Consider the following 20,305-nt stretch of genomic DNA (forward strand, 5'->3'; position numbering starts at 1 on the left):
GTATGTATATGTATATGCAAATATGTGTGTATATGCATGACTTATTTGCTATTCCAAATTTGCATGGCATGGCTGCAGCTTCCACTAATACACTGTGGTATTCTATGTATGCTCGCATGTTTGTATGTATGTATATACTTTCAAGTTCTCATTTACATATATACTAGTATAAGTATGTACGTTTGCATGTATGTAGCATGTAGCATGAATCTATGTAAATTTTTTATATTTGTATATTTCTATGTTAGTTAAATCATTTGAAATAAAGGTTGTTGTTGCTTTGCTTTCTTGTTTGCTACAATTTGTTCTAGTATTTACATTATTTATTTATTTATTTATTTAATTTTATTTATTTGCATTCACCTTCTTTCAATAATCTAACTATAACTCTGGATACAGTTTATATATTAAATATTTTGCATTTATTTTGTTTTCATTTAATTTTACTTGAATTTCCTAATATTTATTATATATTTTCTCTAGCTGTCACGTCTATTTTGCTACACTTGTGTTTGGTTTTTCGCAACTCCTACTCGTCTCGGCTAAACACACACTCATAATTCTTTATGCTTTGCTTTTACATGTTTTAGTTTTTATTTTTGTATTTTATTATTTTTTTGTTTTTTTTTGTATTAATTTTCTATAGTTCTGCGACATTTGTGTCCTCACCAAAAAATTGCATTCTTATTTTGCCAAATCAACGCATTTGCGAATTGTAAATTTTATTTTCCCTTTTGCATTTCTCTGCTAAACCCGCATATTTTCCTTCCATGCAAGCATCCTTCCGTGTTTAAGCATCACATGCCATTCACTAAACTATACAAGTTCATACATGCTCGTACACGTTTATGGTAACAGTAATGCGTTGGGAGTTTTCTGTACAGGGAGACAGAGAGAGAGAGAGCGTGAGGCAATGGGCGCTAAACAATCCAACTATCCAGCAATCCCACTATCCCACAGTCCAATAGTTCCACGTTCCACATTGTTTGCCATCCAACGGAGCTGCTTCCTGTGGTATGTAGTATGTATGTGGCTATGTTCGCTTGTTGTTTTTTGTTTTCTTGTTTTTTTTGTTTTGCTTGTTAAGGTGTGTAGATTAGTGGCAAGTAGTTAGTAGTTATGAAGAATAATGAGTACAGCAGGTAATTCACGATATTAAACATTAATTTGCATATTTTGTTAGAAAAAAAAACAATGATTAGAAAAAGACAGCAATCAGCAAAAAGTTTAGTAAAAAAAGATTTCCAATACATTCATATCTCATGTCCATTGTTCATTGCTCATTATTATAATGAAATCAATACTGAGGTTACTGTTAGTCAAATGTACAATGTATTAATGAAAAGTGCTTGTTGTTGCTCTCGTTGCTTCTTAGCATCTTGTTGTTTTCCAATAATGCGCTTTAGAAGAAGCTCTTCAAGAATCCAGCTGGTCCAGCCTGAAAGAAAGCAATTAAATGAATGGTTATAATCAGAAATCGTAAAAGTTTTATGTTTTAAGGCAAAAAATCATATTTAATACGCAGACCTTAATTTTTGTTTACGTGCAATAAATAGGAATTACGTAGACAATTCAAGTCCAATTTGGAACTAGTAAGGGGCTGGTTAGCGACTAGTTAGGGACTAGTTAGGGACTGGTTAGCGACTAGTTCATTACTAGTTAGGGACTAGTTTGAGACTAGTTCGGAATCAACGCGAGCTCAGTCTGATGCATTTTCGTGAATAATACAAGAAGAGTCCATGTCATTTTCGGACTAGTTCAGCTTTCAATTCAGTTGACTATACTGACATATAGGAGAAAAAAACCAGATAGGTACACAGTCCGGTTCACTTGATTAGAGGCAATAATTCTTATGGAAAAAATGTTTATTAAAGCAACCGTTTTGATCTAGTAACCCCAGGGTTATCTTATAATACGAGAAAAGACTGTACTTTGCTCGAAAATAAAAAAGCATCAAAATATTATGCCATCTAATGGCATCTCGCAGGAGTTAAAGTTCAGCAGCTGCAATATTCTGTTTGATTTATTGGTTTACTGGAATAGAGGCAGTGCGCATTAAAGCTATGAAAAGGCGTTCATTTTGAAGTATAGTAAGATTTTTAAGGCGTTAGTTTTGTTTGGTCGAAAACTTCTTAATTCTAATAAAATAGGAAACAGAAAGGCTTAACAGATCGCGAAAAAGGACAAATCGATAACTTGACTTCAGAGGAACTTCGAAAAAAAAAAAAAAATGGTCGAAGTCCAAATGTTGTCGATCTTTACTTGAAACAAGGTGCCGCTTATGGCAAGAAATACAAAGGTAGGACTGCGATGGCTTTGACATTGAAGGAAACCCTCAAAAACCCTAGGATTGTATTAAATGCCGCTCTCAAAAGTAAAAATGAAAGAAATGGCAAATGTTACAGCCAGTAAATCCACCGTTCGAAGAGCTATTCTAAAAGCACCACATCTGAAGCATGAACAGTCACAAGAAAAAAAAAACACTTTTGAATAAATTTCGCAAAGAAGACCGCCTCGATTTTGCAAAGGAACTCATGGCTTCGAGTTTTGCCACAAATAACGACCCCAGTGAAGGAAAAAAAAGTAGTATTTAGTGATGAAAAGAAGTTCAATCAGGATGGGTCGGATAGATACTATTACTATTTCCATGACTTAAGGAAAGAGGAAAGGTACTTGAGTCGGCATCACAGCCGTGAAGGTGATGTTATGGGGAGCGCTTGAATTGAAAATTGTAGACCAAAATGGCGGAAAACAGATATGAAGCTCTGTTGGAATCATCTTTTTCCGAGATTCGCGAAACAGTTGGTTGTTGTTGTAGCAGCATAAACTTTCTCCATTCATGGACGCGGAATGCTGCTGGAGGGACAGTCCTTGGCCGGATATAAATCCGGGTCGTTCCGGCAACGTAGAACCGACTGCCATGTGAACGCGAAAAAAATTGAAACAGTTGGTCCTATTAGTTGGTGTACTGCTACAGTTGGGGTATTGAGAATCCCTATGTTATTCAAGTAAAAATTATGCACATGGCACAACGAGTCACTGTTTCGTTTGTGGTTTTCGGGTTGGCGGCATTATCGAGCCGTACTGCTTCGGCAAAGATGCCGGTAATACAGATGCAGTGAACGTTTAACGTTATTAAGACTCTTCTATTCGCCATTGCCCCGCTCGCTATCTCTATGCTCCATTAATTTGACGACAAATTTGCATGCGAAAGCAACAACAAAGTTATCGAGTGAGATTCGCCGCTAGCGAGTATGGCTATAGCTCATCAGGCCGCACTGCCTTACCAGCATATTTAATAATTTAAGGCAGCTCTCTTCCTGCGTTGCCGACATATGTTCGTTTGTACCAGTTGCTTCATCTATTCGCCACTTGCTAAGTATTGGCCGAAAAAAGAGCCCTATTATAGATTACAAATATTTTACGGTCTGAACAACAATAATTTACATGGACTTGGGAAATACGTGGTTTCAGTAGGGCGGTGACACTTGCAACACAGTCGCTATTTCGAACGAAGTTCCCTGGATGCATTATCTCTCGAAGCAACGAGGTCAAATGGCTGCCGAGATGTTGTGATTTGATACTATTGAACTTCGTTCCCTGAGACCACGTGAAAGGTATGATCTGCGCCAATGAGTGCGAGATATTTGCAGTGCTTCGTGGAGCCCGAACTATGCTAAATCGTCATTTCAAATTTTCAAATAGCCCAGGACATTTAACGGATATTGTGTTTCATACAAAAACGCTGAAGACCAAAAAATAGAATGAAATGAAAACTAAATTTGTTGTGTTTAGAGTGCCAAACTTTTGTTGCGCTCGCAGTTTGTTAGACGGGGAAAGGACTTGAAAATTACCATCAAGACCATCAGACCTACCCGTGTTCTCTACAAAGAAAAGATCGCCTGCATGCGTTGAGATGCGTAGACAAAAAAGCCCACTTCAAGGGCTAACAAGCAGTTAAATTATTGAGATTCAAAATCCTACTGTATTTCGCAATGAACCACTAAATAAAACCATGTATTAAAAAACTTGGCCGGACAGTGAACAGGAAAAGTGAGTCCGCCCTTATGCAGAATTGTGCAGTTCTAGTAGAAGGTGAAGTCCAAAGTAAACAAGACTGGTAAACAAGACAGAAAAATGTTTTCGATGGCGCCATCTTTTAATGAGTTACTGCGTTGGAAGTTACATCCCTAGCTGACTTTCAATGAAAACTTGGTGACATTTGGATCAGTGGAAACAAAGTTATTGCGTCTAAAGTGTCAGTATATTTGTGTCATCGGTACGAAAATCAGTTTAGAATAAATAGCTAATATCAAATTTTGTTTTAAAATCGGTAAAACCTTGGCCGAAGCATTTGAATTCAAGAAAAAAGTTTATGGTGTTGATTGTCTATTTCGTGCCAGAGTTCATGAGTGATTTACACGTTTCAGAGATGGTTGTAAGGACATAAATGACAATGAGTCTACGGGCCCAAAATTAGTAATCACCGAAACCTCCATCGAAACTGTTTGTAAATTTATCAACAATGAACCGAAATCATCGTTGAAATTCATAGAATCGGAGTTTAATATCTCCGAAACATCGATTTGTTTCATTTTAACTGATCTGATTTGGGCTTATGAAAAATCCGTGCAAGTTTCATTCCACACAAGTTAACTGAGGACCAAAAATTGCTCAGAATTAAACATTCGAAAGACCTCTTTAAAGAGGCGAGAAAAGACGAGAACATCCTTTACAACGTTGTAACTGGTGATGAAATCTGGTGTTTCCAACATGGACCTGAAACTAAGCGTCAAAGTGCCGAATGGAAAACCCCAGATGAGTCACCTCCCAAAAAATTGCGTTTGGAGAAGTCAAAAATCAAGTCGATGCTCATTTGTTTTAACGATTTCAAGGGCATTTTCCGCAAGGAGTTCGTGCTAATGGGTCAAACAGTCAATGCAATTTTCCATCTGGGCGTTTTGAAGCATTTGTTGCCCTGAATAGCGCGAAGGAGGAAGCTGGCGTTTATTGCATGATAATGCATCATCTCATCGATCCACTCTTGTGACTGATTTCTTGACTAGGAATCGCATTTTAACCATCAGTCACTCACGGTATTCACCTGATGTGGCTCCCTGTGACTTCTACCTATTCGGAAAATTGCATTTGACCATCAAAGGAAAACGTTTTGCGTCCGTAGAGGCCATTCAAAAGGCTTCTACCGACATCCTGAAGGACATTCCGGTCAATGACCTGAAACACTCTTTCGAAAAGCCAGAGGCCAGAGGGGACTATTTTGAATAAATAAACTCGAAGTTATCAGAACAAAGCTGCTGTCGTTTCTATTTTAGCTCAGTCTTGTTTATTTTTTACTTCACCCCGTATTTATCTGCTTACTTTTTTTTGTTGCAAGAACTAGAAAGAAGTGACTTTGTCAGAACATGACGTCGCTGTTGTTGTTATTATTGTGGTTGTTGTATCAGCATACTAAACCCTGTCAGTGCAATGTAGATTACCGGTCGTCTTCGTCTAGCTCATCTAACGGCGCAGGAAACTTGCTGTTTCGACAGGTTGGGTCCAGAGAGAGAGGGGTGTTAGATGAGTGGGTTTTATGGGGCATGCGTGCTATTTCCATGACAGCCGGTTCTATGTTACCGGATTAACTCGGGTTTTCCCCGACCAAGGGCTGTCGCCCCAGTAAACTAGCTCTGTCTAGTGCACCGTACCTCAACTCTTATCTATCGCCACAGGAGCAAATCTGCTCTAAATACTTCTCCTCAGAGCTGGTATAGAATCCACCCTGGACCAGAGGTATTCTATTGATGCGTTTACCATAAACTAAGTTGTCTCTTGCATCTTTGGAAGCCACAGCTCTGCACAATATTTCATTATTTAGTAGAGATGTTTCGAAGAGACGAAGTAGTTTCACTTCATTGGGAATTAGAGCGAATGAGAGAGGGAAACTTGAGCCCAAGCGTGTGGTATCACAATGGACCTCTAGATCTAAGTAGGTCCTCTACACTCTGATGGATCAAACCTATCTGATGAAGCACTTGTAGCTTCCTTGCAAATAAAGTGCAGTTCTTTTAGGATTACGCTCTTTTCGGGCCATTTATAGCAGTTGGATGTGATACCAGGGAAAAGCAATATTCTGGGCTCTTGGGCTATTGAGAAAGCACATCATTAAGTTGTTCTTCTATGTCTTGGCGGCTTAAGACCCAACTGAACAAGTTATCATAACGCATCTGAGATTAATGTAGCGCCGAGACACTTGTCAGCTCGCGATGAATTGAAGCAGAAGAATACGATGAGTGTTTAAAACATTTGTTTCCAAAATTTATTTCTACGATACTTGAAAGACCATTAAAAAATTTAAATGATGAGCAAATGAAAAACTGAGTCTGCATTTCAAGTCCATAAGAAATTTTGTCTGGACATCTTTTACCGACGCACAGCCGGCCTTATTTGACTCTTTAGGGGCGTATTGATCTACCCTAAAATATCTTGGAGTTATCCTTGATAGTAAACTTCTTTCGAAGTCACACGTTGAAACAAAGACATCCAAAGCACTGACAGCTTTCTGGCAAGGTCCAATGGATCTCCGCGGCTATGATAATACCTATTATCATATATGCATTAGTAGTCTGGATGAGTAGACTGTCTCTCGTGGGAGTCAGGAGGGCCTTATCGAGACTATAACGCACTGTGGCCATCTGTTGCACCGGAGCTTTTCCGACTACTTCAGGCCCGGCATTAGATGCTCTGATTGGTATACCATCACTTGATGGTTTAATCCAAGGAGAGGTCTTGAAGGCCATTTGCAGGCTGAAACACAATGGGAACTGGTACGGCCCCTCACCGGCACAGAGAAGGCACCGACTTCGATCCAACGATTCTCTCCATGCCCCTTGACTCCATTCCATCAAGCGTCGTACTTGAAAAGAGATACAGTGTAGTGCTGCCAAAGGCTCAGTTGTGGGGAGACTCAGAAAATGAGCCCGGCAAACACTGTTTTCGCTTTTTCACGGGTGGTTCCAGGACCAAGCACGGCTCCGTCTCTGGAAACCAGAAGGACAAAACTGAACTTTGCTCTTGGAATGCATGCATCTGTGTTTCAGGCGGAGGTGTATGCTGTTCAAGAAGCCATGAACTTCGTTGTGGAAAACAGATGGAGAGGCAGATCTACATATACATATGTGTCTGCAGCTACAGCCAAGCTGCGCTCATGGCCTTAGACAGCCCCCCAATCACTTCAAAAGTAGTCGAGTCCTGTTAGCCCAGGCTGGACTATGTTGGTAGACATAATAGCCTGATGCTAACATGGGTCCCGGGACACGATGTTATCGGTCTAACGAGACCTCTGACTCCTTAGCTAGGATGGGCTCTGGGTCAAAGAAGTTCTGCCACTCCCTTCTGTGCAGCCATCAAAGTCACAGTTAGCAAATGGGTTACTACAACCCACAAGCGAGCTTGGCAGACTGAGAGGACTGCAGACAGGTGGTTGGACCGATGATGGGCCACTTTCTGTGGGCGAAGCACATGGAAAAGGTAGGCATTTCAGACAGTGTACTCTGCCCAGCTTGTGAAAAGGAGGATGAGACGGCGGACAACTTCCTGTGTGTCTGCACCGCCTTCGTAATCATCGGTCGTCTTCGTCTAGTTCATCTAACGGTAGTCCCAGGAAACTAGCTGTTTCGACGGGTTGGGTCCAGAAGGAGAGGGGTGTGAGATGAGTGGGTTTAGTGGGGCATGTGGAAAGGTGGTTGTGTCGAGCCTTCACATGCTAGACATATGTTTAGTATGGCGGGGTCGATTCTGAAGAGGTAGGAGTTTAACCTGCTACAGTAGCCAGAACGTAATTGTGTCAAGTTTACGCGGGACTCTCGGGGAAGTTGGAGCTCTTCGTCTGCGATTAGTGGTGGTTGGACTCCGATAACGGCATTCGGGGGTCGGGAGGTTAAGCAGGTGGTGAGAGTCTCCCGATGAACGTCGTTTATGGCCTGTCTGTACACTGTCCGATCCAGTAACTGTCTGTTTGTTTTGTCTGAGATCTCGTCCACGTAGTTGAGGAAATGCCTCCTGATGTGCCTGGGTGAGGCCTGCGGTAACACCCTAGCAGAAACTGCTTACTGAGCAGTTTCTTGTGCTCCTTAACTAACTGTAACTCCTTAAGGGAGCATTTGGGCCTCGTTATGCAGATGTTGTATAGGTGACATCAGAAGGCATCCTGTCACGGTCCTTAAAACAGTGTTTTGGCAGGTCTGAAGCTTCGTCCATTGCGAATAACTGGTTCCAGGTGACCAGACAGGCGCAGCATAGTTTAGAACATTCCCATGGCAGCCGGTTCTACGTTACCGGAATGACTCGGGTTTCTCCCGACCAAGGGCTGCCGCCCCAGTAAACTAGCCCTGCCTAGTGTACCGTATCCCAGGCTAGAGGCCTTTGGCACTGATGTGTTAAGAAGAGACCTCATTGGCGCCTTGGTACCACAAGACACCTACTCAGATTTCTTCGGAGGTCGAGTAGATTTAAAGAAAAATGAAAGGGGAGTCCGAGTGTAGTCCAATGGACTTAATTGTGTATGAGTGCTGCACTTACTAGTTGTCCCGACAAAAAACAAATTTCAAATGCACTTACATCTTGTTGCTGCTGCGTTTGTGCTTGTTTCACTTTTGCTTGAGCGATCTTTAAGGCTCTGTAAATGAAAATTAAGAAGGATTAGGAGAGCAAAAATGCAGAAAATATATATCGCCTACTGTTGTAAGTCCATAATGGTTTTCTCCTTCGCATTCTGTTCCTCCTGCGACATTTGCACCAATTGCAGCAATCGTTCGCATTCGGTGGTGGCCTTTTTGTGCTCCTCTTTGGTGCTTTGTAGTTCTTTGATGCAGCTGTGAATGAGTCAGAATGCGATTTACATTTCATATTCATTTTATGCGATTATTTAGAAACTTGAGCATGCAACTTACGCTTCCAACTGTCGCTGCGTGTCCATGAGCTTCTTATTGAGTTCACCGGCTGCGGCCGCACCGCCACCCTGTGTCTGCAGCGATTTCTCCAGCTGATCCATTTGCTCCTTTCGCTTGCGCAACTGCACATCGAAATCGGTCATTTTCTTCTCTTTCTCTTCGATATCCTTACGCTTGGCCTCGATCTGCTTGCGCTGCTCTTCGATGATCTTGCGCTCGCTCTCCGTAGCCTTGGCTTGGTTGTCGATCTGTTTCCGCACCTCTTCCAATTGTTTTTGTTGTTGCTCCAATTGTTGGCGCTGAACATCGGTGGCGGCCGCGCCGGCATTGCCTGACTGTTGCAGCTGTTGTACTTGTTGTTGCAGCATCTGCACTTGCTGTTGCAGTTGTTGTACCTGCTGCTGCGCAGTCTGCAGTTGCTTCGCTTGTTCCTGATTCGATAACTGGAATTTCATGTTAATGCGTATAAATGTATGTATGTATGTATGTATGTATGTATATATGTAGATGGATTAAAAATTATCCCGCTTATCAGCTACACTTACCTGGCTCTTCTCCAGCTCCTGCACCAGCAATTCCAGTTGTTGCTGGAAGCGATCGCGCTCCGTGCAGGCAGCTTGCAGTTCCCCTTTCACCTTCTCCAGCTCCTTCGTGACTTCTTGAGCATTACCGGAGGTTTGTTGTTGTTGCTGCTGCTGTTGTTGCTGCTGTTGTGCTATCTGTTGTTGCATCTTCTGCATTTGTTGGTGTTGTTCCTTGATGTGTTGGTCCATCAACTGCAAAATGGTGTGAAGTTATTAACTCTCCTTTTGGGGGGGAGAAAAAATATCAATTCATAAATTTTATTATCTCTTTACTTGTATGCGTTTATGCATTTCTTGTGCGGCTTTGTCGGCCATTTCGGCGCGACTCTTCTCCACCTCGAGCACCTTACGCCACTGCTCGACCTCCTCACGATTGGCGCCACTCGCGCCGGCAACAGCACTAGCCGCCTGCAGCGCTTTGTCTGATTCTTGCAACTTTTGCTGTAACATTTGGATTTCCTGTTGCATGGCTTGTATTTCTGCGGGTGCTGCTGGCGCCACTGGATGACCGTTGCGTAGCTTGCGATTCTCTTCACGCGCCTTCTGCAATTCCGTTTCGGCATTTTGCAGCTCCTTTTGGAAATTCATCAATATCTCTTGACTCTTCTCCAATTGCAGCACCAGCTGCTCGCGTTCTATGGCTAATTGCTTGCAATCGGCTTCCAATTTCTGCATGTGCTTTTCGAGTTGTGGATGCGGTTTGTCTGCGCCATTGCGGCCCGATTGGCGTAGTGACTCCTTCTCGGCCTCTGCCTTCTCGAGACGATCGTGCAGGCGGCCGAGTTCGGCAGACATGCGTTCGAATTCGATGCGCGTCGATTCGTTCGCTTCCTGCTGTTTGGCTAAATGCATCTGCGCCTTCTCCAACTCCTTGGCGAGACGGCCCGCTTCCAGTTCGGTGGCATCGCGCGACTGTAGCGCCTTCTCAAGACGATCGCGTAATCGATCGATCTCTTGACGCTCGCCCGCCGACATAGATGCGCGCACCGAATCGCCAGGGCTGATGGCCGACTGTTGCTGCAGACGCAATCGCTCCACCTCCTTCAGCAGTTTCTCGTGCTTGTCACGTGCCTTCTCGCGTTCAATATGCGCCCGCTCCAATTCGCTACGCTGTTTCTCTTGATTGGCCAGTAGCTTAGCAACCTCGCCCTTGGACAATTCAAGTTGTAGGGTGGTCTCATGCAGTTTGGATTCCATATTCTGTATTTCATTCTCAATTTTCTCATACTTGTCTTTATATTTCTCAAACGATTCGGACTCATATTGCGACTTGCCACGTATGGTCTCCAATTCCATAAGGGTTTTGTCAAGTTTCTCACGGAGGCGCTCATTCTCCTCCTTAAGGCGGCGGGTCTCACGTCCAAATGTATCGGTGTCCTGGAGTTTACGCAACTCTACCTGACTCTTCTCATAGCGATCGCGCATCTTCTCCAACTCAACGGCATAATGCGCAGCTTCTTCCTTAGCGGCCTCCACACTGGCGCTGGCTTTGGTTTGTGCGGCATGTGCACGCTCCAATTCGTACGTGACACGTTCCAGCTCCGATTGTAAATGTTCCTTTTCGCCTTGTGAACGACGCAAATCCGTTTGTAACTTATCGAAACGTTCACGATTATGATCAAGTTCGACACGTGCATTGTCCTCACTCTCTTTGGCTCTGCTCAATTGCAAAGCGGCACGATCGCAGGCCTCCTGCAGACGTGTACTCTCCTCCTGCAATTTGCGCAGATCTTCGCGCGCCTTGGACGCGGCCAAAGAAGAACGTTCCGCTTCGACCTCCAGGCGGGCGCGATCCGCTTCGGCAGTGTCACAGCGCGACTGCAATCGATAAATCTCATTCTGTGCGCGATCGTATTTTTCCAGCATCTTCTCGAACTCCTTATTCGAGGTGTCCTTCTCGTCGATGAGTTTCTGACTAGCGTAGAGTGCTTTATCCAACTTCTCTTTAAGTATCTCCACTTCAGTGACGGCATCATCACGCTCCATCTGCAAAGAGGAAGACGAGCATAGCGCAAATTAGAGCTTTTGGCTTCTAACGGCCAAATGGCGGCCTAATGGAAGAGTTGTATGCACGGCGCATAGATGTTTAATACATAGGCACGCTCATCTAGGGTTAGAACACAATTTACAAACAGCCAATCGGAAACTTCAATGCATGCAAATTGAAGTTAAAATTTGAAATCAAATATGGAATTGAAAACTTAGCGAGTATGTAAAGCATCTTAGAAGCCAACTCATACAACGCGCATATATGTACCTACATAACGTATGTATGTATGTATGCATGTATGTATATATGTATAAGTATGACATTGCATGTGAGTACTTAAATGTATTGCGATTGGTTCGGTGCGCATTGAAGTGCTGGTTGGCGTGTAACTATAATTGAGTGGGTGCGTATGTTTGTATGGCATTACCTGCAGTTTCTGTTGTATGGCGTGCGACTTTTCGTAGCGCTCCTTAAGCACTTCCAAATCGGTTTGCATGGCCTCTCTGTCGCGCGCCGCCTTCATCAGTAAGGTTTGCGATGATTCGGAGCGCTCTTTGAGTGTTTCCAACTCATCCGAGAACTGATCCCGCTCCTTTTGCACGCGTGCTAGTTGCATCTAATTTAGTGTTGTTTTTTTTTTTAGCAAGTTTACAAATAAAATATTCATATACTCTCATGTAACTTAAGTGTTCACAATAACAACATTTAGCTCACACCATTCACATATACGAGTATACATACAAAGTATTAGTTGTTATAGCATAGCTCCAGATCAGAGAAGTGAGAGTTGTAGTACATACACAGTATGTTCAATAAATAACAGAACTTTTTTTATTTAAATCATGGAACACGTAGAGCTATTTATTAAACTTTGATCATATTGAAAAGGTTCATATAAATCGTTTGACAGATTAAAAAGTTACGCGCCTTTTATTGACAGTATGTTTCGTGCTTGTGTCGAAAAAATACAATGGAGCAAAGAGCAAATATTAAATTCTGTGTTAAACTTGGAAAAACATTTAGTGAGACGTACGAATTGATGCAAAAAGTTTATGGTGATGATTGTTTAGCTCGTTCAAATGTATATACAGTACTCCCTGGATTATCCGTCAGTCAATGTAACCCAGCTATGTCGGATAATCAAAAATGACGGTTAACAGAAACAAACCTCTAGATTGTGTACAGAATCGAAAAGTACACTGAAATTTTGAGAGAAATGAACAAACGGTAAAATTTACATGCATTACATGATTATATCATTATTTTATTACGAGTTTAGTTTGTTTTTGAAAAGAATTCAGTTAGTGTCTTTTGCTTTAGAGTGGCTTGAGTTTTATTCTTTGCGAAAAGAAGAAATTGGCGCAAACGAATCGTGTCAGCCAAGCCGGCTTCATCTTGCATTTCATACCAGGCGATAAATTTCTCTAAATTTGATGCAGCAATTTTGGCTTCTTGTCTTAGAAATGAAGCAGGAGGATTGTGACCATTTTCATTATTGTTATCTGTTCCATCGTAATCATCATTATTTTCTTCTTCATCATTCACTTCATTAATTATTTGTTCGTCAGTCAAAAGCTCATAACCACAATCATTTTCGTCACAATTCAACAATTCACTGATCGTTTCACTATTTTCCAATGGCAAAGCCGAAGATGTACTAGTCACAACATTAGCCTGTGAGGCATCGTCACTGTTATTCGAAGGCGATTCTGTATTTGGCCATAGTTTGTTCCAACATTTTTCCAATGTTGTCGACGATAGCTCAGACCATGAATCAGCTACATTATCAATTGCGTTTTTAATGTTGTAATTCTTCCAATAATCTGCCAACTCAATATTCTCTTGCGAAACGAGGTCCTGAATAATTTTTTTCCGATATCGACGCTTTAAAGTTTCAATTACTGATTGATCCATGGGTTGTAGAACTGCAGTTGAATTCGGTGGCAGGAAATAACAAAAAATATTACCATCATCACTTTTTAAATCTTCAACTGGATGTGATGAGGCATTATCCAGAACCAAAACTGCTTGCTGTGATAATCCTTCCGACATTCAATAATTTCGAACATTTGGAACAAAACTGTTCATGAACCAGTCGCGAAAAATCGTTTGATCCATCCAAGCATTCTTTTGAGCATAATAAGCCACAGGAAGAGCATTCATGTTTGATTTTATGTAACAACGTGGACGTTTAGACGGATGAACTACAACTAATGGGAGCCTATAACCACTTGAATTTGCACTAACCATCAATGTTATTCGTTGCTTTTGCATTTTCCATCTAGGCGCATAGCTATTCATACAAAAATCGAGTGTCTTTTTTGGGAGTGCTTTATAGTTCAGACCCGTTTCATCAGCATTGAAAACTGGGGTAAAACCATGATTTTCGACGAAAATTTTGAAATTTTTTGTGCATTTTTCGATTTCGTTGGCACATATGGAGCTCATCTTTTCACTTTGTATCGAAACTTCCTTCACGCCATGTTGATTTTGCCAGCCATACAACCAACCTGAGCTAGCTTTGAAATCCTTCGAACCTCCTAGTTTTTCATTAAAAAATAATGCCTTTTCTTTCAATATTTGACCAGATAATGGAACGCCTTTGCTCCGAATTTGATTAAACCACAAGAATAATGCTTCATCGACTTTTTCATTTAATGCCTTTTTTATCGTTTTGCGTTTTTTTGACCGACCTCCCAAAGATTCCATCGACGCAGCATATTGTTTGATTTGAGTGGCATCTTTTTTAAAATCTTGAATCGTCGTGCGTGGAATATCATATTTTTCACTTAATGAAATAATTGTTGAACCTTTTTCTATTTCCTCAATCATTTTTAATTTCGTTTCAATAGTGACCACTACTCGTTTACGCTTCGGTATTTTTTTTGTTGTTGAAGGCTCCATTTTAAATGTCTGCTCATCATAAAATTCAAATCAAACTGAAAATCTCATTGTACTGAATGTCACATCGAAAAATAATTCCAAGAATTTGTTTTGGGTAGAATGGACAAAATAACCGTTACTTTGCTCTGCTGCGTTTACATGCATTTCTATCGAGCGAACGAAAACAAAAGAGAATCAATTAATAAAGTGAAAAACAAAAGTATTGCGCGAGGAGTTTTGTTCCAACATGATTTCGACTGTTTCATGACTATTATTGCAATATGTATTGTGGAAAATCTTAAAACGGTGACGGTTAACAGAGGTGACGGATAACAGAGAGACGGATAATCCAGGGTCTACTGTAATTAGTTTAAACGATTTAAAAATGGTCGTGAAGATTTGAATGATGATGAAAGACCTGGTCGTCCAGAAGCAAGTAATCGTGCTGAATTGGTGGAAAAAGTCCGCGAAATCATTGCTGTTGACGGAAATTTCACTGTAAGAATGTTGGCTGAAGAATTAAATTCATCTACTCGCACTATTTGGAACATTTTAACTGACGATTTCGGTAAAACAAAGGTTTGTGCACGCTTTCCACTTCCACACCAATTAAATGAAGAGAAAAAAATCGCTCGTTTAGAGCATTGTAAAGACATCATTTCAACAGCTGAAAACGATCCAGATTTTCTTGATTCGCTCATAACTGGCGACGAAACATGGTGCTTCAAATATGACCCTGAAACTAAGCGTCAATCTGCAGAATGGTAGACGAAAGGGGAGCCAAAAGCAAAGACATTGCGTTTTCAGAAGTCAAGCATCAAAACAATGTTGATCACGTTCTACGATTCCAAGGGTACTCTGTGGGCAAAAACTAAGGTGAATTTGGTTGTAAAATCTTTACTTATTCTTGTAAATCAATTTCAGCCCCTTCAAAATAATCCTCTCTCGATGAAATACACATATGCCAACGATTTTTCTAAACCCCGAAACATGCCAAATAGTCCATTTCCGGTATAGCCATCAGCACCTTCTTCGATTCAGCTTTTATCTCCTCAATCGACTCGAAACGCGTTCCTCGGGGGAATAGCCAGAAGTCACACGGAGCCAAGTCAGGCGAATACGGTGCTTGCAGAACGATATGCGTGGAATTTTAGGCGAAATGGTCACGAAGAACGAGTGCAGTGTGAGACGGTGCATTATCGTGATGCAAAAACCAAGAGTTGTTGGCCCATAATTCTGGTCTTTTTAGACGAATTGCTTCACGTAAACGACGCATAACGCTCAAATAATATTCCTTATTAACAGTTCGGCCAGGTGGAAGGAATTCATAGTGCGCCACACCACGAAAATCGAAAAAACTGTCATCATGACCTTTATTTTTGAACGACTTTGACGTGCTCTTTTCGGTCTGGCCTCGCCTTTAGGACGATATTCGCTTGATTGGTCGGTTGTTTCAGGGTCGTAAGCATAAATCCAAGTCTCATCTCCCGTAATGATGCATTTGAGCTTGTCCTGATAGTCTGAAAGCATTGTTTCACATACAACAACGCAACGACTTTTTTCCAAGAAATTGAGAGTTTTCGGTACCAAACGAGATTTGACTTTTCGTAGGCCCAAATGGTCTTTCAAAATGGTTTTCACAGATCCTTCTGATATTCCGATCATATCAGTAAGGTCTTTAACAGTCAACCGACGATTTTTGAGCACTAACTCCTTCACTTTATTGACGTGTTGGTCATCTGTTGACGTCGATGGTTGTCCGGAGCGCTCCAAGTCATCAACACGTTCTCGACCCTCTTTGAAGTCTTTGTACCACTTATAAACATTTTTCTGCGACATGGTCGAATCACCAAATGCCTTCTGCAACATGCTAAACTTTTCCGCAGCCGAAATTTCATTCCGCAAACAAAATTTGATGGCACTTCTCTGCTCAATCAAATCAGACATTGTAAAAATCGAAAAATGCACTCTTGGTCGTTTGGTAAACACAAGCGTAAATATATTACTGATAATGACATTCACATGAAAGTTGGCCCAAATGTTATTAACAGTGCTGCCAACTCATGAAAAAAATAACTAGAGCGAAATTTCAATCCCGCGAAGTTTGACAAATAAATTCACCTTACTTTTTGCCCACAGTAGTATTGTACACAAGGAATTTGTTGCAGAAGGTCAAACTATTAATGGAGAATACTATTTACAAGTTTTACATCGTTTGTGGTCAAGAATTGTTCGTGTAAGACCTGAAAGTCCAGAGGGGAAACATCTGTTTTTATTGCATGATAATGCACCACCTCACAAAACCAAAAATGTTCGTGAATTTTTGATGCAAAAACATATTTGTGTCATCGACCACCCTCCGTATTCTCCTGATCTATCACCATGCGACTATTTTCTGTTCCCTAAATTGAAAACTGCCATGAAAGGTGCGTTTTATGATGATGTTCCAGCCATTCAAGCAGCCGTGACACAGGTGTTAAAGAACCTTCCCTTAGATGACATAAAAAAGTCCATGCAGAAATTGGTTGATCGTTCTGAACGTTGTATCGAGTTAAATGGTGACTATTTTGAAAAAAAAAATAACTTTCAAACACAGTACGATACGTGTTTTATTCTACATCTGAAAAGTTATGTTATTTATTGAACATACTGTGTAAGTAAGTACATACTACATACACATTAGGGTGGTCCAAAAAAAATTTGTATGCTGCCGCCCCCCAAAATAGTAAAGAATGAAAAATAAAAAGACCCGTATTTTTTTTTTTTTTTAATCAGACCATATTTAATGGTGCCGCCGGGGCTTTGAAATATCCCATGTATTTTGCATGGGAAAAAAATACTTTTTCGTAGATTTCATGTAAAAACCTGGAAAATGAATAAATTTTAACCGGATAACTCAGTTTCTCTTCATAATTGATCAGGGAATAACAACCAATTATGAAATAATTAATTTTTTTTGTATTAACTATTTTCATAAAAGTAATATAAAATATTGTTTTTCGATTTTTTCTTAGATTTTCGTTTTATGGGAGCTTTTTGGGGTTCTATAAAAAATAGTTAATACAAAAAAATTAAGTATTTCATAATTGGTTGTTATTCCCTGATCAATTATGAAGAGAAACTGAGTTATCCGGTTAAAATATATTCATTTTCCAGGTTTTTACATGAAATCTACGAAAAAGTATTTTTTTCCCATGCAAAATACATGGGATATTTCAAAGCCCCGGCGGCACCATTAAATATGGTCTGATTAAAAAAAAAAAAATACGGGTCTTTTTATTTTTCATTCTTTACCATTATGGGGGGCGGCAGCATAAAAATTTTAATATAAATTTTTTCCCATGCATTTTTGGACCACCCTAATACACATACATAGCCGTTTTAGTAACGTATTATTAGTAGAGTTATATTCATAGATGGTACATAACAAATACTCTATTTTTGATTAGTACAGCTTCCAAATTTGTTATGTAAGTAGTTATGTACATACAATGACTAAGTAAATGCGTGTGTGTGTGTGTGTGGCGGCTAGCGGTACATACCTGCGTCTTCTCCAACTTCTCGCGTATGCGATCCGTGTCGAGTGTGAGTGTTTCGCGTTCCTTTTGCATGCGCGCCGCCTGTCCCAGCGCCTTGTCCAGCTGCGACTGCAAGTTGTCGTAGTCGTAGGTGAGCTTCTCCTTTTCGAGCACCAAACGGCGGTTTTCAGCGACCGATTTGTCGAGTTTCTCCTGCAAGTGATCGACCTCATTCTGAGCTTTATCCAATGAATTCTGCAGCTTCTCTTGTTGCAGTTGTGCCTTGCCCAGTGTGGCCTGCGTGCGTTCCATTTCCTCCTTCATCTTCTCCACTTCCGAGAAGGCCTGTTGGGGGCGGAGCGGTTGAAAGTGAGTGATTTTGTTTGATTATTAAATGAATTGGTTGCGATAAAAGAATGCGTGGTGAGTAAAGAAATATTTGAGATATTTAAGAGTGATAAATAAAGGCTGGTATGATGAGGAATGTCAAGCTGCCGCGAAAAAACGGAATGCCGCCTATAGAGCCGTACTGGGATTAGGCGCAATGCGAGCCATGTGGGATCGAAAGAAGAAAGGAAGAGAGACGTTGCCACGACAGTCGGTTCTACGTAACCGGAACGAGCCGAATTTATATTCGACCAAGGACTGGCACTTTAGCAGCATTTCCCGTAAATGATGGAGAATGTTTATGCCGCTACAACAGGAAGAACAACAACAAAGGAAGAGCGACGTATTGTCACAAAGAAGAAACGAGAGACCGGAATATGTGAGCGCGAGGAGCTTGAGATGCTGGCCAGTAAAAACAATGCCCGAAAATTCTACCAGTAAGTTCGGCGGCTTATAACGTTTCCAAACCGTGGCGTTTTCCTGTAAGAACAAAGACGCCGATCTGGTGACTGACATCCAGAACGTACTTAAATTATGGATGGAATAATTCTCGAGCTTGTCAAACATTGGCAGCTACTGTCGACCACGTCCAGGTTAGATTGCGATAATGCAACTAAATGGTAACAAAGCCGCAGGAGACGACGCACTGCCGACTGAGCTATTCAAGCGTGACAGCGAGGAACTGGTAAGGTGCATGCATCAGCTCCTATGCAAAATGTGGTCGGATGAAAGCATGTCTGCCGATTGGAATTTAAGTGTGTCCAGCCCAATCCATAAGAAGGGTAATTCTGCAATCTGTGCCAATTGTCGTGGGATTAGTCTTTTAAATATCGCCTATAAGGTTCCAGCGAGCGTATTGCGTGAAAGGTGAAGCCCCCCGTCAACCAACTGATTGGACCTTATCAGTGTGGCTTTGAACATAGAAAGTAAATCATCGACCAGATATTCACAATACGCTAAGTCTTGGAAAATATTCATGAAAGGAGAATCTACACAAACCATCTTTTCGTCGATTTCAAAGCTGACATACGACACCCCCGTAAAACTAATCGGGTATGCACAATGGCGCTGCTCAATACAAGTAGCGCCGTCGGAATTGGGAAGAACTTTTCCGAGCGAGGTTTCAGACAAGGTGACTCGCTGCCGTGTGACTTCTTTAACCTGACGTTAGAAAGGATCGTATAAGCCACAGAACTTAATCCCTCAGGCAGATTTTTTTACATAGGAACCAGCATTAAGACTGATAACAGTGGCAGCCTTGAAGTCCAACGAGGAATCTGTCTTGCCTACAAGAAGAGGACGTCTTTCTCTACGTTGGAAAGATCAACTGGCGCCGGTTAGTACGAGAGGGAAACGACTGACGCGCTTTGTTAAACTCGGCCAAAATCGCTTAAACGCCAATCAAGGGGAAGAAAAAGAATTTGCTTTTGAAAATGTGCGACTTTAAGAACCGATGGTGAATGGGCGACTTTTATTCACCATCGGTTCTTAGAGTCATTATAAGGGTGATCAGATTGGAGGTACTTTTCCAATAGGGGTTTTTTGAGAGAACACGCGTGACTACTGTCAAATTGGATATATAATTTCTTTCAGTAGTCATTGACATTTCATGATGGAAGGCATATTTTTCGCTTAATAGTTACATCAATAAGCAAAATTGCCGTATTTGTGCTGAAGAGGAACTCGAAGCCATTCAAGAGTAGCCATTGCATCCATTTAAAATAACCGTTTGGCTCGGCCTATGGGCTGAGGGATCTATCGACCCATATTTCTTCAAAGACGAGTCTGGCGCCAATGTAAAAACGAACAGCGAACGATATCGCGCCATGATAAACGACTTTTTGATGTCAGATGCCGGAAGTCCGTGATCTCTACAACATTTGGTTCCAACAAGATGACGCTACTTGACATGCAGCCCGTCAAACGATGGATTTACTGCGTCGTCGTTGCGGTAAGCAATTTATCTGTCATCTTGCACCACTGGATTGGCTG

At 41.4% G+C, this 20,305-nt stretch overlaps 1 protein-coding gene across 1 annotated transcript in view; it reads right to left on the reverse strand.

Annotated features, from left to right (window-relative positions):
- Positions 1-215: 215 nt before the first annotated feature.
- Positions 216-20,305, reverse strand: part of LOC129245048 (plectin) — a 76,234-nt gene continuing 56,144 nt past the window's right edge. Inside the window, exons 9-16 of the mRNA XM_054883011.1 lie at positions 17,951-18,271; positions 11,953-12,141; positions 9,809-11,521; positions 9,497-9,727; positions 8,952-9,394; positions 8,739-8,873; positions 8,620-8,677; positions 216-1,438 (exon numbers count right to left, since the gene is read on the reverse strand). Coding sequence (XP_054738986.1) covers positions 1,403-1,438; positions 8,620-8,677; positions 8,739-8,873; positions 8,952-9,394; positions 9,497-9,727; positions 9,809-11,521; positions 11,953-12,141; positions 17,951-18,271 — 3,126 coding nt within the window. The 3' untranslated portion in view covers positions 216-1,402. The remainder of the gene's footprint in view (positions 1,439-8,619; positions 8,678-8,738; positions 8,874-8,951; positions 9,395-9,496; positions 9,728-9,808; positions 11,522-11,952; positions 12,142-17,950; positions 18,272-20,305) is intronic.

This window comes from Anastrepha obliqua, chromosome 4, assembly GCF_027943255.1.
Source record: "Anastrepha obliqua isolate idAnaObli1 chromosome 4, idAnaObli1_1.0, whole genome shotgun sequence".
In the NCBI taxonomy this organism is placed as follows: Eukaryota; Metazoa; Arthropoda; class Insecta; order Diptera; family Tephritidae; genus Anastrepha; species Anastrepha obliqua.